Source organism: Mchenga conophoros, linkage group LG12 (genome assembly GCF_057382185.1).
Source record: "Mchenga conophoros isolate Kocher_MC1m ecotype Shallow Benthic linkage group LG12, M_conophoros_male_GT1.1, whole genome shotgun sequence".
NCBI classification, from domain to species: Eukaryota; Metazoa; Chordata; class Actinopteri; order Cichliformes; family Cichlidae; genus Mchenga; species Mchenga conophoros.
The window spans coordinates 26,932,270-26,949,246 of NC_140537.1; the positions used below are offsets into that span (position 1 = coordinate 26,932,270).

The following is a 16,977-nucleotide window of genomic DNA, read 5'->3' on the forward strand; positions in this document are numbered from 1 at the left end:
TGTATCTCACCACAGGGAGCAGGAATCTCTGGGTGGCTTCATGCATTTCTGTCTTGATTAACTTTACTCTCTTCACCTTTTTTTCTTTTCCTTTATGTCTCTCTGTGTCTTTCGCTTTTTGTCCATCCTCCTCCCTCTTCGTCTACATCTTTCCTCCTTATTGCTCTTTCTCCCTCTGTGTTCGCTCACCAGATGGCAAGCTGTACTCGGCCACCGTTACAGACTTTCTAGCGATCGATGCGGTCATCTATCGTAGCCTTGGAGACAGCCCGACTCTGCGCACTGTCAAACATGACTCCAAATGGCTGAAAGGTGAGTGGGGGACACAAACACAGTCCCTGTGGTCGGAAAGTGCCAGGCTGATTGACAAGTTAGAAAAAAAACCTAAGGTTCGGACATGCATGCTTGACCACGTGTTTGTATTTTATGATTCATGTGCAAACATGTGTTTGTCCCTCTGTGTATGAATGACGGTATGAAGAGCTGGAGCATTTATGCTACATGCTCTGTTTGATGCAGTCATGTTGCCAGCCTGCACAAGTAGTGTTGAAATTACTCTGCCCTGGGGAGAAACAAGCACAAGTCCAGTCTGTCAAAACTCAATAGAGAAATCCGCCTTTTCTCGCATGTGAATTGTTTTGCTAATATGATGGATGATAGTTTGAGGCTCTCAAGGCTCGCAGTCGCTACCTTTCTGCATAATATGACAGATATTCTGGCGGTTTACTGTGAAATATGGTGTCAGAACTGTTTTGTCACAGCAAAAATGCTTCTTTGACTCATAATAGTTTTTCTTTTTCCCTTCGCAGAGCCCTACTTCGTCCAGGCAGTCAATTATGGAGACTTCATTTATTTCTTCTTTAGGGAAATTGCTATGGAGTACAATACAATGGGAAAGGTAAGCACATACACTATTGTTTTAAACTCTAATCAGAGGTGACTTCCTATTTACAGGGAGAATCAGGAAGCGCCCGAGGAAACTAACAGGATATGGGTAACGCATAACGGGAAGGAGGCTTTTAGGAGCAGTAAAGTGGACAAACCCTTTTCCAGCAACAGATAAACACTAGGCAGGAAACGGCACCTAAAATAGGTTCAAAAAGAAAATATATGGATGTCTTGAGATCCCATTTTGAAGTCTAAATATATTACTTGAATTGCACGTCCGCATCCATCCTGCATTGCTCCCATTTGGCCTACCCTCTCAGTGTTTCCCATGAGAAAAACCGCCCAAGTGTCTCTTAGAAGTGAGACAAAGTATCAGAAGAAGACGGGAAAAAAACCCAAGCTTTTCTCAGGTATTACACCATAGGGACAGAAACGTTTCTATTAATCTCTTCATTCCAGGTTTGGGCCCTGTCCTGCAAAAGTTTAATTGGACACCAGGTAGAAGAAAATACGTTATGCAAATGAATCATTCTTTTTATATTGTGCAGAATAAATGAAAGAAAACACATAAGAGAGAGTGAGAAAGACCGAGGGGACGAGATGAGAACAGAGCGGAGGTAACATAGAAATAATGGATTCACTGCCAGAAGTGACAGCCATGTGTTATTGCAGAGCATGAATACAGATCAGGCCTCTCAATCTGCCGGGTGTTTTGAAAGCAGTGTCAGTATAATTATGTATGTGGTGGTAGAACTGATGGCGCAGAGAGCAATTTAACATTTAGTGAATTGATATCTCTTTATTATTACGAAAAAGACTGGCCTACCCTGACAATGTAAACAGTCGTCTGTGCTTTATGGCAAACTGATAAATCCGCTGTGGCAAGTTGTTTGCTTTAGGTTTAATGTCGGGTTGTTACATTGTTATCTAGAAAATACAAAAGGATAAACCTTTCAGTGCACAAGTGAATTAAAAAGCCTCCACTAAGGCGTTTGTTTGGCGAAGCGATGTGTATATTTGGACCATTTATGTATATGCGTGTATTGAGTTGCGTCCAAGTCGCTCACAGATTAGCGAGTGCAGAAATGTGACCCACTGATACACTGTGTAATCTCAGTAATCTAAAATTTCACACTGAACGGGCCTGTGCAGGTTCTAGAGTCTTAGCTGGAATTGCTGCATTGCTTAATTCATATTTGTGCATGGTTCAGTGGGAAAGCGGAGGGTCGTGGTGTGTTTGCAAGAGTGAGGGTGTGTGTGTGGTTGTCTGTGGGTGTGTGAGTAGGGATCTGTTTTAAATGCATGGTTGTTCCCATTCACACCATCAATTTCAGTTCAGGGCAAGATTTATAGCTGTTAAGTATAGTGTCACAACAACTAATTACAATTCTGGCTACGTGAACTTACGACAGAGTTGTAATTACAGAGCTCGGGCCTATTTGAAGCCGTATACTTTAAACTTTCTGTTGCCAGGTGCTGACTGTTTAACAGCATATCAAATGCACCACTTTTCTTCTGTCTTTAATTTGCTATAACGTGACGAAACCCTAGATTAACACATTGTGGTGTACCTACAATTTCTCCCATTCAAAAAGGCCTTATAGCAATAAGATTATCGATGTGAAATGTGTGACTGTAGAAATCTCAAGGTGAAATCTTAAGCTTCTTAAATATAACCCACGTTTGACTTCTTCAGGTGGTGTTTCCACGGGTGGCGAGGGTTTGTAAGAACGACCGAGGCGGATCGCCGCGTGTTCTGGAGAAGCAGTGGACCTCGTTTTTAAAGTCTCGCCTGAACTGCTCCATCCCTGGCGACTCCCATTTCTACTTCAACATCCTGCAGGCTGTGACCGATGTCATTCACATCAATGGGAGGGATGTAGTGATGGCAACTTTCTCCACGCCTTACAACAGGTAATGACGACAGAAGGTAAAAGTAAACAAGCAGTGAAAAGTGAGCAATAAACTGGTTTTGCTGAGGGTATTTTTTCCAGCATTTCCCAGCATCTCAGATAAATTCACATGCACCAGCACATGAACTTTCCCTTTATTAAACCGATTATCTTTCTCAGTTTGAAAGACATTTTGAAATTCATCAACACTTTGACAGTCTGACCTTTGTTAACGTTGGTAGCGTGTGTCCCTGCCGTGCCTCTTGGCGGCGTGTAATTTCTAAACCCAGTGGGTCAACATTCACATCTTCTGTCAAAACAGTGTTGTTGCCCTTTTGACATGCAGGTGCTTAATCTTATTTTCCCTCTTATAATTCATATTCTGCACGGCTTTCATGTTCGCAGTCAGTGGGAGTTTTTATCTAAATTGAAAATTACCACAAAGCCATACAGCTTGGCTGATAGCTCACATATTGTAATTTTCCATTTTATGGCTGCTTTTTAGCAGATAAGACAATTGCTTGTGACAACGCAATTGAGCATGGTTAATGGACATTAAAACCCAATGAAGCAGTGCCTCTGAAAATTTCTATAAGCGGGAGTTTTGATCCTAGCATTAATTTTCCATTTCATAGGGGGTGAAGGGAGCACATTCAGACAGTAGGCAGCACTCAGGGTTTTGTGTCATTCGATTGTCTTGCTGAGTTGCTTCACGGCCCAGACTTTTGCTAACCGGCCAGCTAATTCTGTCTCGTTAGCAGCCCGATATAAACAGACATACGACTGTCTAACTTTTTGTACATATTCAATGCAGAGGGTAATTACTGTAATTTAGTAGCTAAGCCAAGAATTAACAGCTTTCTGACCTTGCTCTCAATAATGCTACCCTTGTGTCTGCTGTCTTCCAAATGTCTACATGATGAGTTTAACCCATGATGTAACAGCATGGAAATCCAGCAAGCTGAGAGAGAAAGAGAGGTTTCTTTCTGTAAACAGCCCTTAGTTTTTATTTCTGGACACAAAAAAAGCATAAAAAATAGAAAAGTGACTCAGTAATCTGCTATGCATTGATTTCACACAGACACAAAGAAATCAGTGGCTCCACTGCAATCATAAGATGGGTATTTTTCCCCTTAAAATGAAAAGTGATAATAAGATAATCTGTTGCCCATATTTGGCCCCAAGCGTGGACTGGTGATGAACTTTGATGCCTGGAGGCTTTCGGGGAAAGTCAGTGTTAGAGGTTACTGTACGGGAATGTGTGAACCCGTAAATCACTACATTCAATAACACATAAGTGAATGCACGAAAGCTCTGACATGGTGATCAGTAGAGAACAAAAGAAATAAATGCTTTTATTAATGAAAAAAATTGATCAAATTATGTTAAAAAATTGAGGAAAGTGTAAAGTGTCTTCTTGTATACCTAAGGGAAGTGAGGATAAACAACGCACCTCTTTTTTTTTTTTTTTTAATCTGGCAGAACCTTCACAACACTCAAAACTTGACTGTATCACCCAGTGTAAACAGGAAACAGCTAAAATAAGCCATCCTCAAGGGATTTAACCCTTCTGAGAAGGGATTGTAAATCCATTTTTCTGTCTCCTGGTGATAGCAAGGTGTTTCTTTGATATGCTCAGTCAAGAGGATTGTTTATTTAGTTGTGTGTGCTTGTGTGTGCCGTCGCAGTATTCCAGGTTCGGCAGTGTGTGCCTATGACATGGCGGAGGTGGCCAACACGTTCACAGGGCGTTTCAAAGAACAGAAATCACCAGACTCCACCTGGACACCTTTTCCTGAAGAGAAGGTTCCCAAGCCAAGGTACAGCAGCAGTTAATTAACCAGCGAGCACACTTGCATACACGCAGGCACGCACAGGATTTAAGGCAGCACACACACCAGTCACAGAGTGTTTCTCTTCCTGTGTTTCTCCTCATTCCTGGCTGTCTCACACGTGCACGCACAGACAAGATATGTAACTATGCAGTCAATTCCTAACACTTGTTATACCACAATGGGATAATAATCGCTTATTCTTAACTTATGTTGCCTCATATTTAGTGCATCGCTAATTTCGTCAGAAAACGCTCATGTGTCAAATTGTGTCACACGCAGCACGCACCTACTCATGTAGAGACCACCTTTTTTCACAGTTGCACTCATATCCCATTACCTCACCTTACCGCTGCCACCCACGCCTCACACGCAGCTAATTTAGCTTCAATAAACGAAGCATGACATCATTTTACAGATGGCTGGCTAATTCCACAAATGTACCAACCTGATCAATCTCCCATCTATTGCAAACTAATTAGTGCACTAACAGGATGCTGTCCTTTCCTCCAGAAAAGAGAGAGAGAGAGATTTGCAACAAAGATCTGGGCCGTGATAAATGTGTGTGTGTGTGTGTGTGTGTGTCCCATATGGCTGAGGACACAGTTCCTCACCATCAGAGAGCCCGTACTGTATTTTGTGCATTAATCTCCATGCATTGTGTGAATGTGCGTATCTGTGTGAGTTCACGCACTTACCTCAATTAGCATGTAATTACTTGTTTATGTTCAACAAGGTCAGACGCTTCAAAGAGCAGGTACAGCCACCATTGTTTTTGTAGTAACTGATGTGATTGATTTCATTTCCATCCCTTGGTTCTTTCAGACCTTTTATCACTGAGCAAACAGACGGAGAGTTGTAACAAAGCCACCTAGGTCTGGCTCCGCAGCAGACTGTTACTCCATGTGTTAGACACTCATACTGAATCATTTACAGATTTTCGTATTTAAGAGATGTCTGCTTTCGTTCTGCTGCCCATATGCGCCCGGACGTAAATGCAGTAACAGAAATGTTAGAATTCTAGCACAAACTATTATTCTCTTCTTTTACAGTGAAGCAGTAATACTTGTGAGAATAGCTTAACATTAGAATCAGCTGACATGTTTTCTATGGTGTTCCCTAAAGTCCTGTAAGTTGATGTTTATATCTGGTGTGTTCAAGTTATTATCTTGCGCACCCGAGATAATTTGCTATAAACGACTTCAGATGCACACAGCCGCCATATAATACAGAAAATTCTGCTAATCATGTTCAGCCCACAAGGTAATTTGTTGTAAATTCACATGCGTGTCTAATGGCTTTAGATGCACACAGCTGCCATATAATGGAGATCACTTGTCTAATCAAATTTTTGTTTTGCACCAGAATGCCATACAGTGAAGTTTTTGCATGTAAACGTGGGGATTTCATTAGCACGAATGAATTTCTATTTCATACAAATCAGCAAAGGTTTCACTGCATCATTCTGTCAATAAAATTCTAATTAAATAAATTAAAAATAACATGTGCATATATACATAGTAAGGTTTGTATATTTTTATAACAGACTATAGGGTTTGGTCTTTTCATGTCACACATTTAGTGGCCAGATGGCTAATATTTCTGGGATCTGTTGTGGATTATATGCTATGGCAGGGTATCAAAGACCAAGCAGTAAAGGGTTTTAAAGGCTCTCAGAGGTGAGATGGCTGCAAAGGGGATATGCTATCAAAAGAAGCTTCTCTTTTACAAGAAGCTCACCAACTCCCCGTAAAAGGATCAGATAGATACAATGCTTCAGTGCTTTAGCCTGAAGCCACAGAAAAGGAGACATCTTGCGCCCTCCTATGTGACCAAAAGCCTCTTGGAATGAGAGTTTAGTCATTTAAAGCAGCACTTTCATTGATTTTAAGAAAGTAGAACTTTCTTTCCTCCGTTGAAGCTCTTACCATGAAAAATGGCTCATTCCTACTGCGGTCAAAGTGGTGGTTTTTCATTTGTGCTTTTTTCCATATTCTATTCACTATTTTTTTCCCTCTGCCATTATCGCTCCTCTTCATTACCTTGCTCTTCCGCCACTCCATTTGTAGGCCTGGCAACTGTGCTGGTACTCCACCGATGGAGAGGTATAAGGTATCCAATGAGTTCCCCGATGACACACTCAACTTCATCAAGATGCATCCTCTGATGGACGAGGCCGTACCCTCCATTGCTAACAGGCCCTGGTTTCTCAAGACCATGGTTCGGTAAGTATCGCACACTCCAGAGGCCATCATCATCATCAAGGCTACAAGCCTCTTCAGCCCAGGACAATAATTACATGAAGTGCTGCTGTGAGAATCAGGCTCATTAAAAGAAAGCCTGAAGGTACTCCAGCCACTGACCTATTTTCATTGTAGTAGAGGAAACACCTATCTATACTAGCTTTCTCTCTGAGTGACAGCGTGGTGATGTCATGAAGACAACGCAAACAGTTTGAATCCTTAGTGATGCTTATCTTCATGCTGAAACGTGTCATTTACACGAGAACAATGAGTTCAGCTCTTTGTCAGTTGTTTAAAATCCTCTTGGGAGATTTCACAGGGAAAAAACAAAAGAAACCAGATTTTTTTTTTTGTTCAGTGGTGACTTTTCCTTTGAGTTTCTGTAGTTGAGCCAATTTCTCAAAAGCCAGTGCACTGTGGCTGATGCCGTTTGATCATAAAGGTCTGTCTGGCTTTTACTTGCACTACACACAGACATTTCAGCCTCTGGGGGGAATGCGACAGCACACCGCCATCCCATCGGCAGGGCAAAAGTAGCTGACAGAGCATTTGGTAAAAAGTAAAAGATCTAGTTTTTCATTTGGACTTGGATATGGATTACAGCTGCTCAAGATTTAAAGTTGGGCTTGCCAGATCCTTGACAGGCCTCAGTGGTGGTAATATCACTTTAAAGATAGCTACATAAAGAATTCTTCATACGTTTTACAAGTTATTTGCATCATATCACATCTTGCTGCTCCTTTGCCGAGGTCTGACCTACATACTGCAGTGGCTTAGTCAGAATATGAACAGCTTTCATCAAGGTTATCCCTACAACTCTGTGTTCATTAGTGTGCTTTATCACAAGAATACATTATGAGTGACACGCTTTTTTTTCTTTATCTTTACATAATCAGCAATCAGACGATTTGATTTGATTTGAAATGTCATCACAGCGAGCACAGCGAGCTTGTAGGGAAGTCAGAGGCGGTTCTTGAAAGTATTATGTAGGCCCAAAAAGCAGCATGAAAGCATATGCGGTGGAAGAGGAGTGAGGCTTCTTATGATATCTGTCAGGGTTTCAATGTGGAATACTGTTCTTCAGCTGAAGTCAATTGGAAATGAAATCGGTAATAGGATTTGATCCTTGTTACACCCCAGAGGGGACACCTCAATACACAGAAAGAAGTTCAAATTTGAAAAATCTTTTCCATCTTGAGACCGCTTGAGACTTGCTGTGCAGTGGCACAGACCTCAGCTGTCTGGGCACAATGAATCACCAAGACGGGTGAGACAGTGAAGAATCCCCTTCTTGTGATTTTTATTATCATGAGTAGGAAAGACAGTGAACGTCTTAGTCTTTGAGATTGTATTATTTAACTGGGATCAGCCTAATTGAAATGGTTATTGGAGCATCTGTTATGAATGAATAGATCAAAATCAAATTAAATCTTCAGACCGGTAGTAATGTTGACTAGATAAAGCTGGAGGCACAGAGCATTTCAAAGGATATACTGTATAAAGAAAACAAAAACAGTGAATGGGATAAGAGGATGTGGCTTTGTTTATTATTTTTTTAATGGGCTCATGGTGTAAAACTGTACTCGAGTAGGGTTAAGTTTAGTCTCATTACCCCCAAATAAATATGATCTGATGACAAACTTTTTCACCTAGACAGTATCTAGTAAACATTAACGAGGACAAAACAAACTTCCAAGATTTCTGAATACACTCTCATCTTTAGATCACATATACTTCAGTTAAAAATAATTGGTGATTATTGGTGTTCACATAGGCAGCATGCCTTTGTGATTACTTAAACAGTATCTTAGTTAGATATTTGCATCAGTCGGTAAGAGTAAGCAGCCTCAGGAGGTATTTCTAAAACCCGTTCACCCACAAAGATAACAGGGCGCCGGTCCAGATCTCACTGACTGGCAGGTGTCTAATTTTCCAACCTTAAAGTGTTTGGTATGCTTCTGAGTTTTATGCACATCCAACTGGTGCTAAGCCAAACTGTGCGATCAGCAGCTGTCAATTAGAAATTGAAAGTAGAGCTTGTTATCTTTTGCTTGAGCAACTTCTTTGCAGTGTTTTTACTTGAGGAACCACCTGACAGGCCCTATGGCAATCTGATTGTGAGCTTGTAATCAAATGACAATCAGTTAGTGAGATTAATGCGCGCCCACTGCTGTTCTTTAGTCTATTTTAGACCTCTGACATGCGTGGTGGAAGGTACGTTAATTGATTGGCTGATTAGGTAATTATTATCTGGAAAATGACATCCTCCTGTTTTTTTTATTCTATTTTGTTCTTTGGCTAACTTTTTCCAGTGGCCCAGATGTGGAAGAAAAAGTTGAAAACAGTTGCATTAGGTCCCTGCTGTTGGTGTTGCTTTTCTAGTGAGCAAACATTTTCCTCTACTTGCAGGCTAACAGACTAATTAATTGACTGATTGGTTATTTTTACCTGCTGCTCCTTTTTCAGGTATCGTCTGACGCGCATTGTGGTGGACAGTGAGGCAGGGCCGTATAAAAACCACACAGTAGTATTTCTGGGGTCTGAGAAAGGCATCATCCTCAAATTCTTGGCCAAGATGAACAACGGCTTCCTCAACGAGAGCCTGTTTCTTGAGGAGCTCAGTGTCTACAACCCTGACAAGTATGTAAAACCGAGCATACGTGTATATGCAATGGACAGAAATAGAGAAACACATGGATACAGTTGCTATAAACACAGAAAGTACAGTTATTGCATGCGTGTGTGCTCTGTAGAGAGTGAATGTGTTTAATTTTGCTTGTTTCCACCATCTATCGGCTCAGCCAACCCACCAACCCACCAGCTCCATCACTACCAGTCCGTTCCCCTGACCCAAGCTATGTTGCGAAGCCAGCCAACCAGATGGCTACTCTATCATTTAAAAGAGTTTTATCAGGTTACACTCTGCCCAGCCACAGCTACTAAATTAAAGACATAGACCCTAAGGCTCTGGATAACGTAGCACTGTGGTTCGCAACCACAGCAGAGCTAAAACCTTGGCTGATTAAAGGAAGCACACGCATAGAAACTCACACTGAGGTCTGTGTGTGTCTCAGAGCCAGCCTGGGATCTCTCGCTAATACATTACACATCTGTTGGTGCATGTATGGATGTAAGTCTGTTTGTGTGTGTGTCTGAGTGTGTGTGTTCATGAACTTGGTACAGAGGGTCGAGCTGGGTATTGTTGTACATCTGAAGTAAAAGTTAATAAGGAAAAATCAGCCACAGTTTCACTCTGCCAAAACAAATATTTGGTTGAGAGGTAATGGATGGAAGCATAAACACAGGAGGGAGAGAGAAGAGTGGTAAAGACCAGAGGGAAGAGATGGGAAGACTAGAGGCTTGTGTTAGGAAGCAGAGAAGAATACGGGAAGGAGACGGAAGGCTTGATGGGAGGGCTTTCAAGGCTCCTACTGTTGATTATCCAACATGCTGCGACCATGTGATGGGCCATATGTCCGGGATGCAGGGCAGGCCCTTGCTTCTACTTCTTCACTTCTACTTGCTGTGTCTCCTTTTGCCTTCTCCCAGTATCGCGTCCCTTTGTTTCCCTTCTCTCCTGTTCTGTGTCTCTCTGGCTGGGACCGAGCATTCGTGGGCTGATGGCCATCTGGCTTTAGCCGCATACGGCGTGTGACTTTGCCTGCCTGCTTCCCTGCCTGGCCGGCCGGATCAGTGTAGGCCTGATTGCTGTGCATTACCCGGTGTAGATGAACTGTAAGCCCCAATTTAGAGCGTTAATACAGGACCAAAGCTCTGCGAAGGAAAGATTAAATCCCAGGAGTTGGATGGTAGAATAGACAGAGGAACAGAGGGAGCGAGAGAGAAGGGATAGAGTGATGCTTGACACGCCCCAGAGGGATTACAGTGCACTCCTATGGGGCTGTTGAGACAAAGAAGACTAGCTGAGATAGAGGAATGTTGGAGTTGGGGGGCTTTGAGTTAGTGTTAGAGGATTCTCCAGTTAAGTGCAGTGTTATTGCTGACTGCTCACAGTGCCCATCTGTCTGTTTATCTGTTGTATCTGTATCACCCTTTTCTTTATCTCTCTTTATCTCCCGCTCTGTTTGTGACCTCATGTTCCCAAGTCCAGCATTATCTCTGTCCTCCCTGACCTCACAGTTTGTCTCTCTGCCACATCCTAATCTTCCCCTTTCTTTCATTAAATAAGCTAAATCTCATTTTACGATGCCCAACTTTTCTCTACTCTGTCTTTAAACTACCATATAGTTAAGGGCGATATACCCTAGATCAGCTTTGCTAATGTTCCTCATTTATCTTATGCTGGCCCTTTAGTTCATTCCATGAAATGAAACAAAGAGTTTTAGCTGCTCCGAGTCTGCTCCTTAAACCAACTTTTTCTGCTTGCCTACCCCTTGCAAACAGGAGAGTTAAAGAGCAGGTAATTTCTTGCGATCACAGTCAGAACTGTGCTTGATAAGACCTGATTACAGATATCCACTCTCTTTGGCACCATGTGGATCCAAGACCCAATGAAACTGTGAAATTTATTTGAAATTGTGCCTGTATTTTTTGAGCATTTGAGCACCATTTTAACAGCATCTACTGAAAAGCACAATAAATCAGCTGAAAAAGAAAATACAAAGTAATCAGTTTTTGTCTTCTTTTCCTCCTCTAGGTGCAGCATAGATGGAGTAGAAGATAAGCGCATCGTAGGTATACAGATAGACAGCAAGAGTCACGCTCTGTGGGTCGCCTTCACCTCCTGTGTGGTTAAAGTGCCGCTCTCTCGGTGTGAAAGGCACGGGCGGTGCAAGAAGTAAGTTTGCTACTCTATTAAATCATCATTCCTACTCAAGTGGTTGAGCTATGTGCATTCCTTCTGAAAGAAGAAAACAGTATGTGCAGAATGGGCCTAATGGTGTGTGCAATTCTTCTCCAGGTCCTGTATAGCCTCCAGAGACCCATATTGTGGTTGGGTCCCAGAAGGAGCCTGCAGACAGGTGGTTGGCAACACTAAGTAAGTAATAAAGACAATCGAAGTCAAAGGAGCTGCATGCTTTGGGTATTTGGCTAAGAGCTGGGCGATAGAACGATAACGATATGTATCGCGATATAACTTTTACTCGATAGAGAAATTAAGCTATCGCGATAGACCTCGCCGCTCTTGTCCTCTTAAAAAAAAAAGTCAGCCGATCCAAATTCAGTAGCGCAGAGCCGAACCAATCACAGCCGCAGCGTCACGTCGCGTGACTTGTTACGTACAGCACAAGTGCCAAGCCGCACGTGTGTTTGTTTGGGAAGCAGCCAGCGGGTAATGGAGCCAGCGCATAATGGAGGAAATGAGTGTGCCGACTAGAAAAATCAACCGAGCGTGACCGAAGAGAAAACAGACGATGGTTCCAATGCCGGAGAGATTGTCGAACGGAAGAGCCATAGAAGTTCCGTAGTGTGAAGGTATTTCGGCTATTTCAAGTCTGACAAAAAACAGAGTAGCGTGCACTGTAAATTGTGCCGAAAGCAAGTCTGGAAATACAATAAACTGGTGCATGCGTCACACTGTGCGCCACGTTATTGTTTCGGTGAAATGAATTTCTACAATACTGTTACTGTTAATTCTACTCTCTGCAGTGTTTAAATGCTTACATATACACACAGTTACTGTCCCTCCACACACACGACTCGGTTATGCTTCTATGCCCCAGCTTTGTTTACTTTTTCCCACCGAGGCTTCTAGACTTCTGATTGGCCAACATTTCTGCACGGTTAGGAATCTAGCGCCACCTGCTGCTTTGGCATGTTCATAGCAGCGTTTTCCTTCATTTCTGCCTTTATGTGTGGACGGGATTATTTTTTAAAACGTAAACGGAAAATCTCCGTTTTCAAAAATACCCGTGTGGACGTAGCCTCAGTCTCTGACTGGAAGCGCTAATTCGTCATTCGGCTTTTGTCAGACTAAAGTAACTGTTAAAACTGTTTGAAAAGCTCAGCTATACAACAAGGAGAGATTGAGAATTTCCTTTTAGTTCTCAGTTTATTTGATATTGACAAAAGTTAGTCAGTTTTGTCTGTTCTTCTGTAAAACAAACTAAGATTTATTTTTAGAATTAATACTTTGTTTCTAAGTGGAATTGACAATTTAGTCTGTTTCATTTGTTCTATTTTGAAACTTAAACGCTTTAGCGGCTGCCTTTTGTGTAGTTTGCAATATTTGCCTTTATTTATCTGAAAAAGTCTCATGTTCCTTAAGTACATCTACCCTGTTGAACTTATTATGGGAAATAAATATTTAAATAAAAACAAGCTGCTGATTATTTCACATTTTACTTGTGAGCAACGGCACATTTAAATCTTACAAATATAGTTATTTGGCTTATATCGTGATAGATATCGTTATCGCCTGAAATGAAAAAAACATATCGTGATATGAAAAAATCTCATATCGCCCAGCTCTAATTTTGGCTCCATGAAAATGTATTAAATTGCATTCAATAACTTAGTTGTATACGTTAGTAAGCTGGTTAATATGCTCTGTGGAAATTTAGCACTTTTTTGTTAGCTTTCTGCTGCTCTTCCTTTACCTCCAACTGGAGTTGAGGCTCATGGGTATTGTAGTATTTAGATGCACGTACTATGCCCACAACATCATCTCATAATACATTTATCTCTAACAGTGTATTTTTTCATTTAAACTGTTACTGTGGACTGCTTTGGAATTGGCTGAATCGAACTAGTAAAACAGCATTTCGCCTTTTTGTCATACCTGGTGCCAGTCCCTCTCCCTGCTTGTCATATCTGTGATCTTTCTAATTTTATGGTTTGTAACTGCAATTTCCTTCAGCTGAAGGGGCTATTGGAAGGATGAATGGAAGGAAAGTGTTGTTTGCAGCGGGCTCGGGGTTTGGTACGCAGCGCTCGGGAAAGCTGGATGGTCGCAGTAACTATAATTTGTGGCTGTAGTCATGACACAGAACCACTTTATGCTTTCTGAACAAACAGCATATGGAGTTTTGTGGTGGGAAAAAACATTTTGCAGATGAAGTCATAACAAAAGGCGCGGTGCTCCACTGGCTATTTGACGATGAATGAATTTGATCCCCCTGCTGCAAAATGATTGGTCTGGCATGCCAATACACCAAAGGCACACGTTCCCGCTTGCACACACAAAACTTAGGGGAAAAACCCCCACACACTCACACACGCAAGCACACTGCCCATCCTATTATTACTCTGCAAAGCCAAAGCAGTGGACTGTTCTGATTGAGTTAGGAGGGCAGATGACCTCGCTCCTTTACTGTACAATATTTTTAAGTGAGAGAGGGACGGGATTAGATCTGATAGGAACTGCAGGTCTGTGGTGAGCCATTCAAAACATTTGCCAGGCTGGACAGAAGGATGGATAAAATAAGGGAGGGGAGAGTCGGTGACATTTTGTTGTTTGCTTACACAAATGGATCCCTGCAGAGAAGACAATTTCATTCTGCTTTTCTTACTTTCCGTTCTCCTCATTAAAATTAAAAAACAAAACCCTGCTTTCTTGACTGCCTACCTAATCAGCTACGCGTTACTTGCGTATATCCATCCATGTCTGTGTTTCTATTTTTACCCGTCTTTCTTTTTCTATCTTTCCTCTGACATATTCTTTCTCTCTTGTAACCCTCCCCTCCTTTCTTCTTCCATCTGGCCCTGATGCTAGTGTGCCAGCTTTCCCATGTGAAGTTATGCCTCTTATACCCGCTGCCTATAAACAGCTTGCACTCTGGTTTCCTGCAATATGGCCCCTAGTTGCCCAGTGTTCATACATTTAATTGCATATGATCCTGGATGGTACTAATTTTGTAAACAAAAAACCCAGTTATGTTGTTATGAGCATCGACCATTGTCTAAAACACTGCAGTGAGTTTTCTCTGGATTAAACTGAGTGAATGTGCTCTTGTGAGCCCCCTGATCCTTTGTAAATCAAAGCCATGAATCAAAATGAATGGGTGACTTTGAGGGAACATTATGCTTACTCTCTTTACACTGTACACCCAGTATATGAAATCCCTGGCCGCCCATTCACTTCTGATATGAATAATTAATGCTATTATGCCTGACCTGCATTTTCGGCAAGCAGTTCTCTGTGCAACCACATATCTCACATAATAATCACGCCCGATGCGAGGTAATATAAAACGGAGGGCTTGGCTGCCTCCAGTTATGTACAATGTTGCTTGAATCTGATTTAAATATGCATTATGTAGTTTCGGTGGGATCTTAACCCCAAGCTGAACCATCTGTAATGTCACACTTGAACAGACTGCACTTCTGTTGCTATAATGCAGCCGCCATGGGACGTGAACCCGTTAACTAAAGGTTCGCACTTTGGTTCATTCACTTTTATATGTGCCAAGAAAAGCCCAGACACTGCATCTGTATTGCATGTCTGCTCATTACTAATTCGCCCTCCTTGGTGCTATTATAAGTCTGAATTGGAAACCATGACGCACCTGTGTTTTGCAGGCCAAATAATATTTTGTGATAGGGTGGGACGAGGTAATGATGTTGTTGAGGAAAATCCAGCAGATTCCTAGAGTGCCTGGACTGTATTTGTGCTTAGACAGGTTCAAATGTGCAACTCTGCATCCGCTTTGTGATTATGACTGTGGATGATAAGCAAATCTGATAAGCTGATTAACTGTACCCCCAGATATGAAGAGAGGATACTGCTATTGTGTAGTGGTTGTTGTTGTTGTTCTGCTTGAAACTGAAGGTGGAAATTAGCAATCAAATCTGTAAAATTAACCCTCTCCTTTCAAATTAAGGGTCTGTTAAACTGGGGGAAAAAAAAAAAGAATAGTAAATTAATTTGTGACTATATTTCAAAACATATGATCTGAGTATCAAATAACAGGGCTCCAACTGTCCGTTCTTCCTAAATGTGCTGCTTTTTTCACATATTTTCGACTCGGATCAGGCCACAAAGGTTGGCTGATGCTGTTTTAGAAAATAATTCTTTATTCTGTAATTGCGACCAGCGGAGGGTGAAGAAGGTGGGAGGCGGGTGGACAAGCAGGAAGAGGTGGAGCAGCAGCAGAGGATGGGTGGGGAGTGGGGGTAGGCTAAGGAGGACTGTGAAGAGCTGTCATGCGTGATCGTGATCCTGCTTGACGGTTGGTCCGCTCTGTTTCACAGATCTTCTTACTGTCTGCTCGGTGGTCTTTCGGGGAGAAAACAGGTCTTGGTGCAGATTGCATCAGAAAATCACATCTCTAAACTCTCTCCCTCTGTGTCATATGATGGCCCTCAAGCACGGTTACCCCTCACTGCTCTGGTCTTGGCCCATGTGATTGTAACTACACACTCATCTCCTCTAAAGCGAGTTGAGTCACACACTGCATTCTGTAATAGAAGACAAGACTGTGCAAAGTGAAGTTCTGGTGAAAGCAGTAAATTGGGAAATACACCCTTATGCTTTCTTTCTAAGAGTACGGTGAGATTAAAACTTCTGTCGCAGCTATATGATGATTATGAAGCTGGAGCAAGCTTATCTTAACCGGAAGTGCTGTTTCCAAAATAGCATGCTTTCACGTTAATAATAAAGCTCACTTTATATTTCAAATATATTCCATATCAATTGATATTAAGTCTTTCATCAAACAACATATATGCTGGTAATGACTGAGCAATAGGCTATTTCTCCATGTTTTTCCACATATGTTATTGCACTAAGTTGGGTTAGCTAGCTTCACATTCACCTTCTAGATGAAGAAATCAGTCACATCTAGCTCCCAGCAAGGAAGCAATTAGGGATACAAATTGTTGAACAGTTTTTTTTAAGCTTTAGAGCATGAGATAATAGTTTTCATTGCAATCGCATAAAAGAAAATCTGTTTTTATCAACACTACTGGCAATACGTCTTGTGCCAGCTATGGATTTACTAACCTGCTTGCATTCTTCATAGCCACTGATTTTAGGTCTCCGGGGCACCTGCTAGGTGTTCTTTGATTCTGATCCAGCAAAGGGCTTTCTGCAGCTCACACTGTGTGTTAGCATAGAATATGCTGCGATTGGTGGTGTTTTTTGTAGTTGCTTTCCTATAGCTTTGTTACTTTGTTAGGTGTGGCGAGCCTGCATGGCCTGGCCTGTTTTCCACTGCTGAC

At 41.9% G+C, this 16,977-nt stretch overlaps 1 protein-coding gene across 3 annotated transcripts in view; it reads left to right on the forward strand.

Annotated features, from left to right (window-relative positions):
* Positions 1 to 16,977, forward strand: part of sema6a (sema domain, transmembrane domain (TM), and cytoplasmic domain, (semaphorin) 6A) — a 103,412-nt gene that overhangs the window by 66,511 nt on the left and 19,924 nt on the right. For all 3 annotated transcript variants that reach the window (XM_085294881.1, XM_085294882.1, XM_085294883.1), the window contains exons 8-15: positions 193 to 312; positions 810 to 898; positions 2,585 to 2,802; positions 4,469 to 4,600; positions 6,682 to 6,837; positions 9,322 to 9,495; positions 11,513 to 11,653; positions 11,777 to 11,854. In XM_085294881.1, the coding sequence (XP_085151007.1) occupies positions 193 to 312; positions 810 to 898; positions 2,585 to 2,802; positions 4,469 to 4,600; positions 6,682 to 6,837; positions 9,322 to 9,495; positions 11,513 to 11,653; positions 11,777 to 11,854 (1,108 nt within the window). The remainder of the gene's footprint in view (positions 1 to 192; positions 313 to 809; positions 899 to 2,584; positions 2,803 to 4,468; positions 4,601 to 6,681; positions 6,838 to 9,321; positions 9,496 to 11,512; positions 11,654 to 11,776; positions 11,855 to 16,977) is intronic.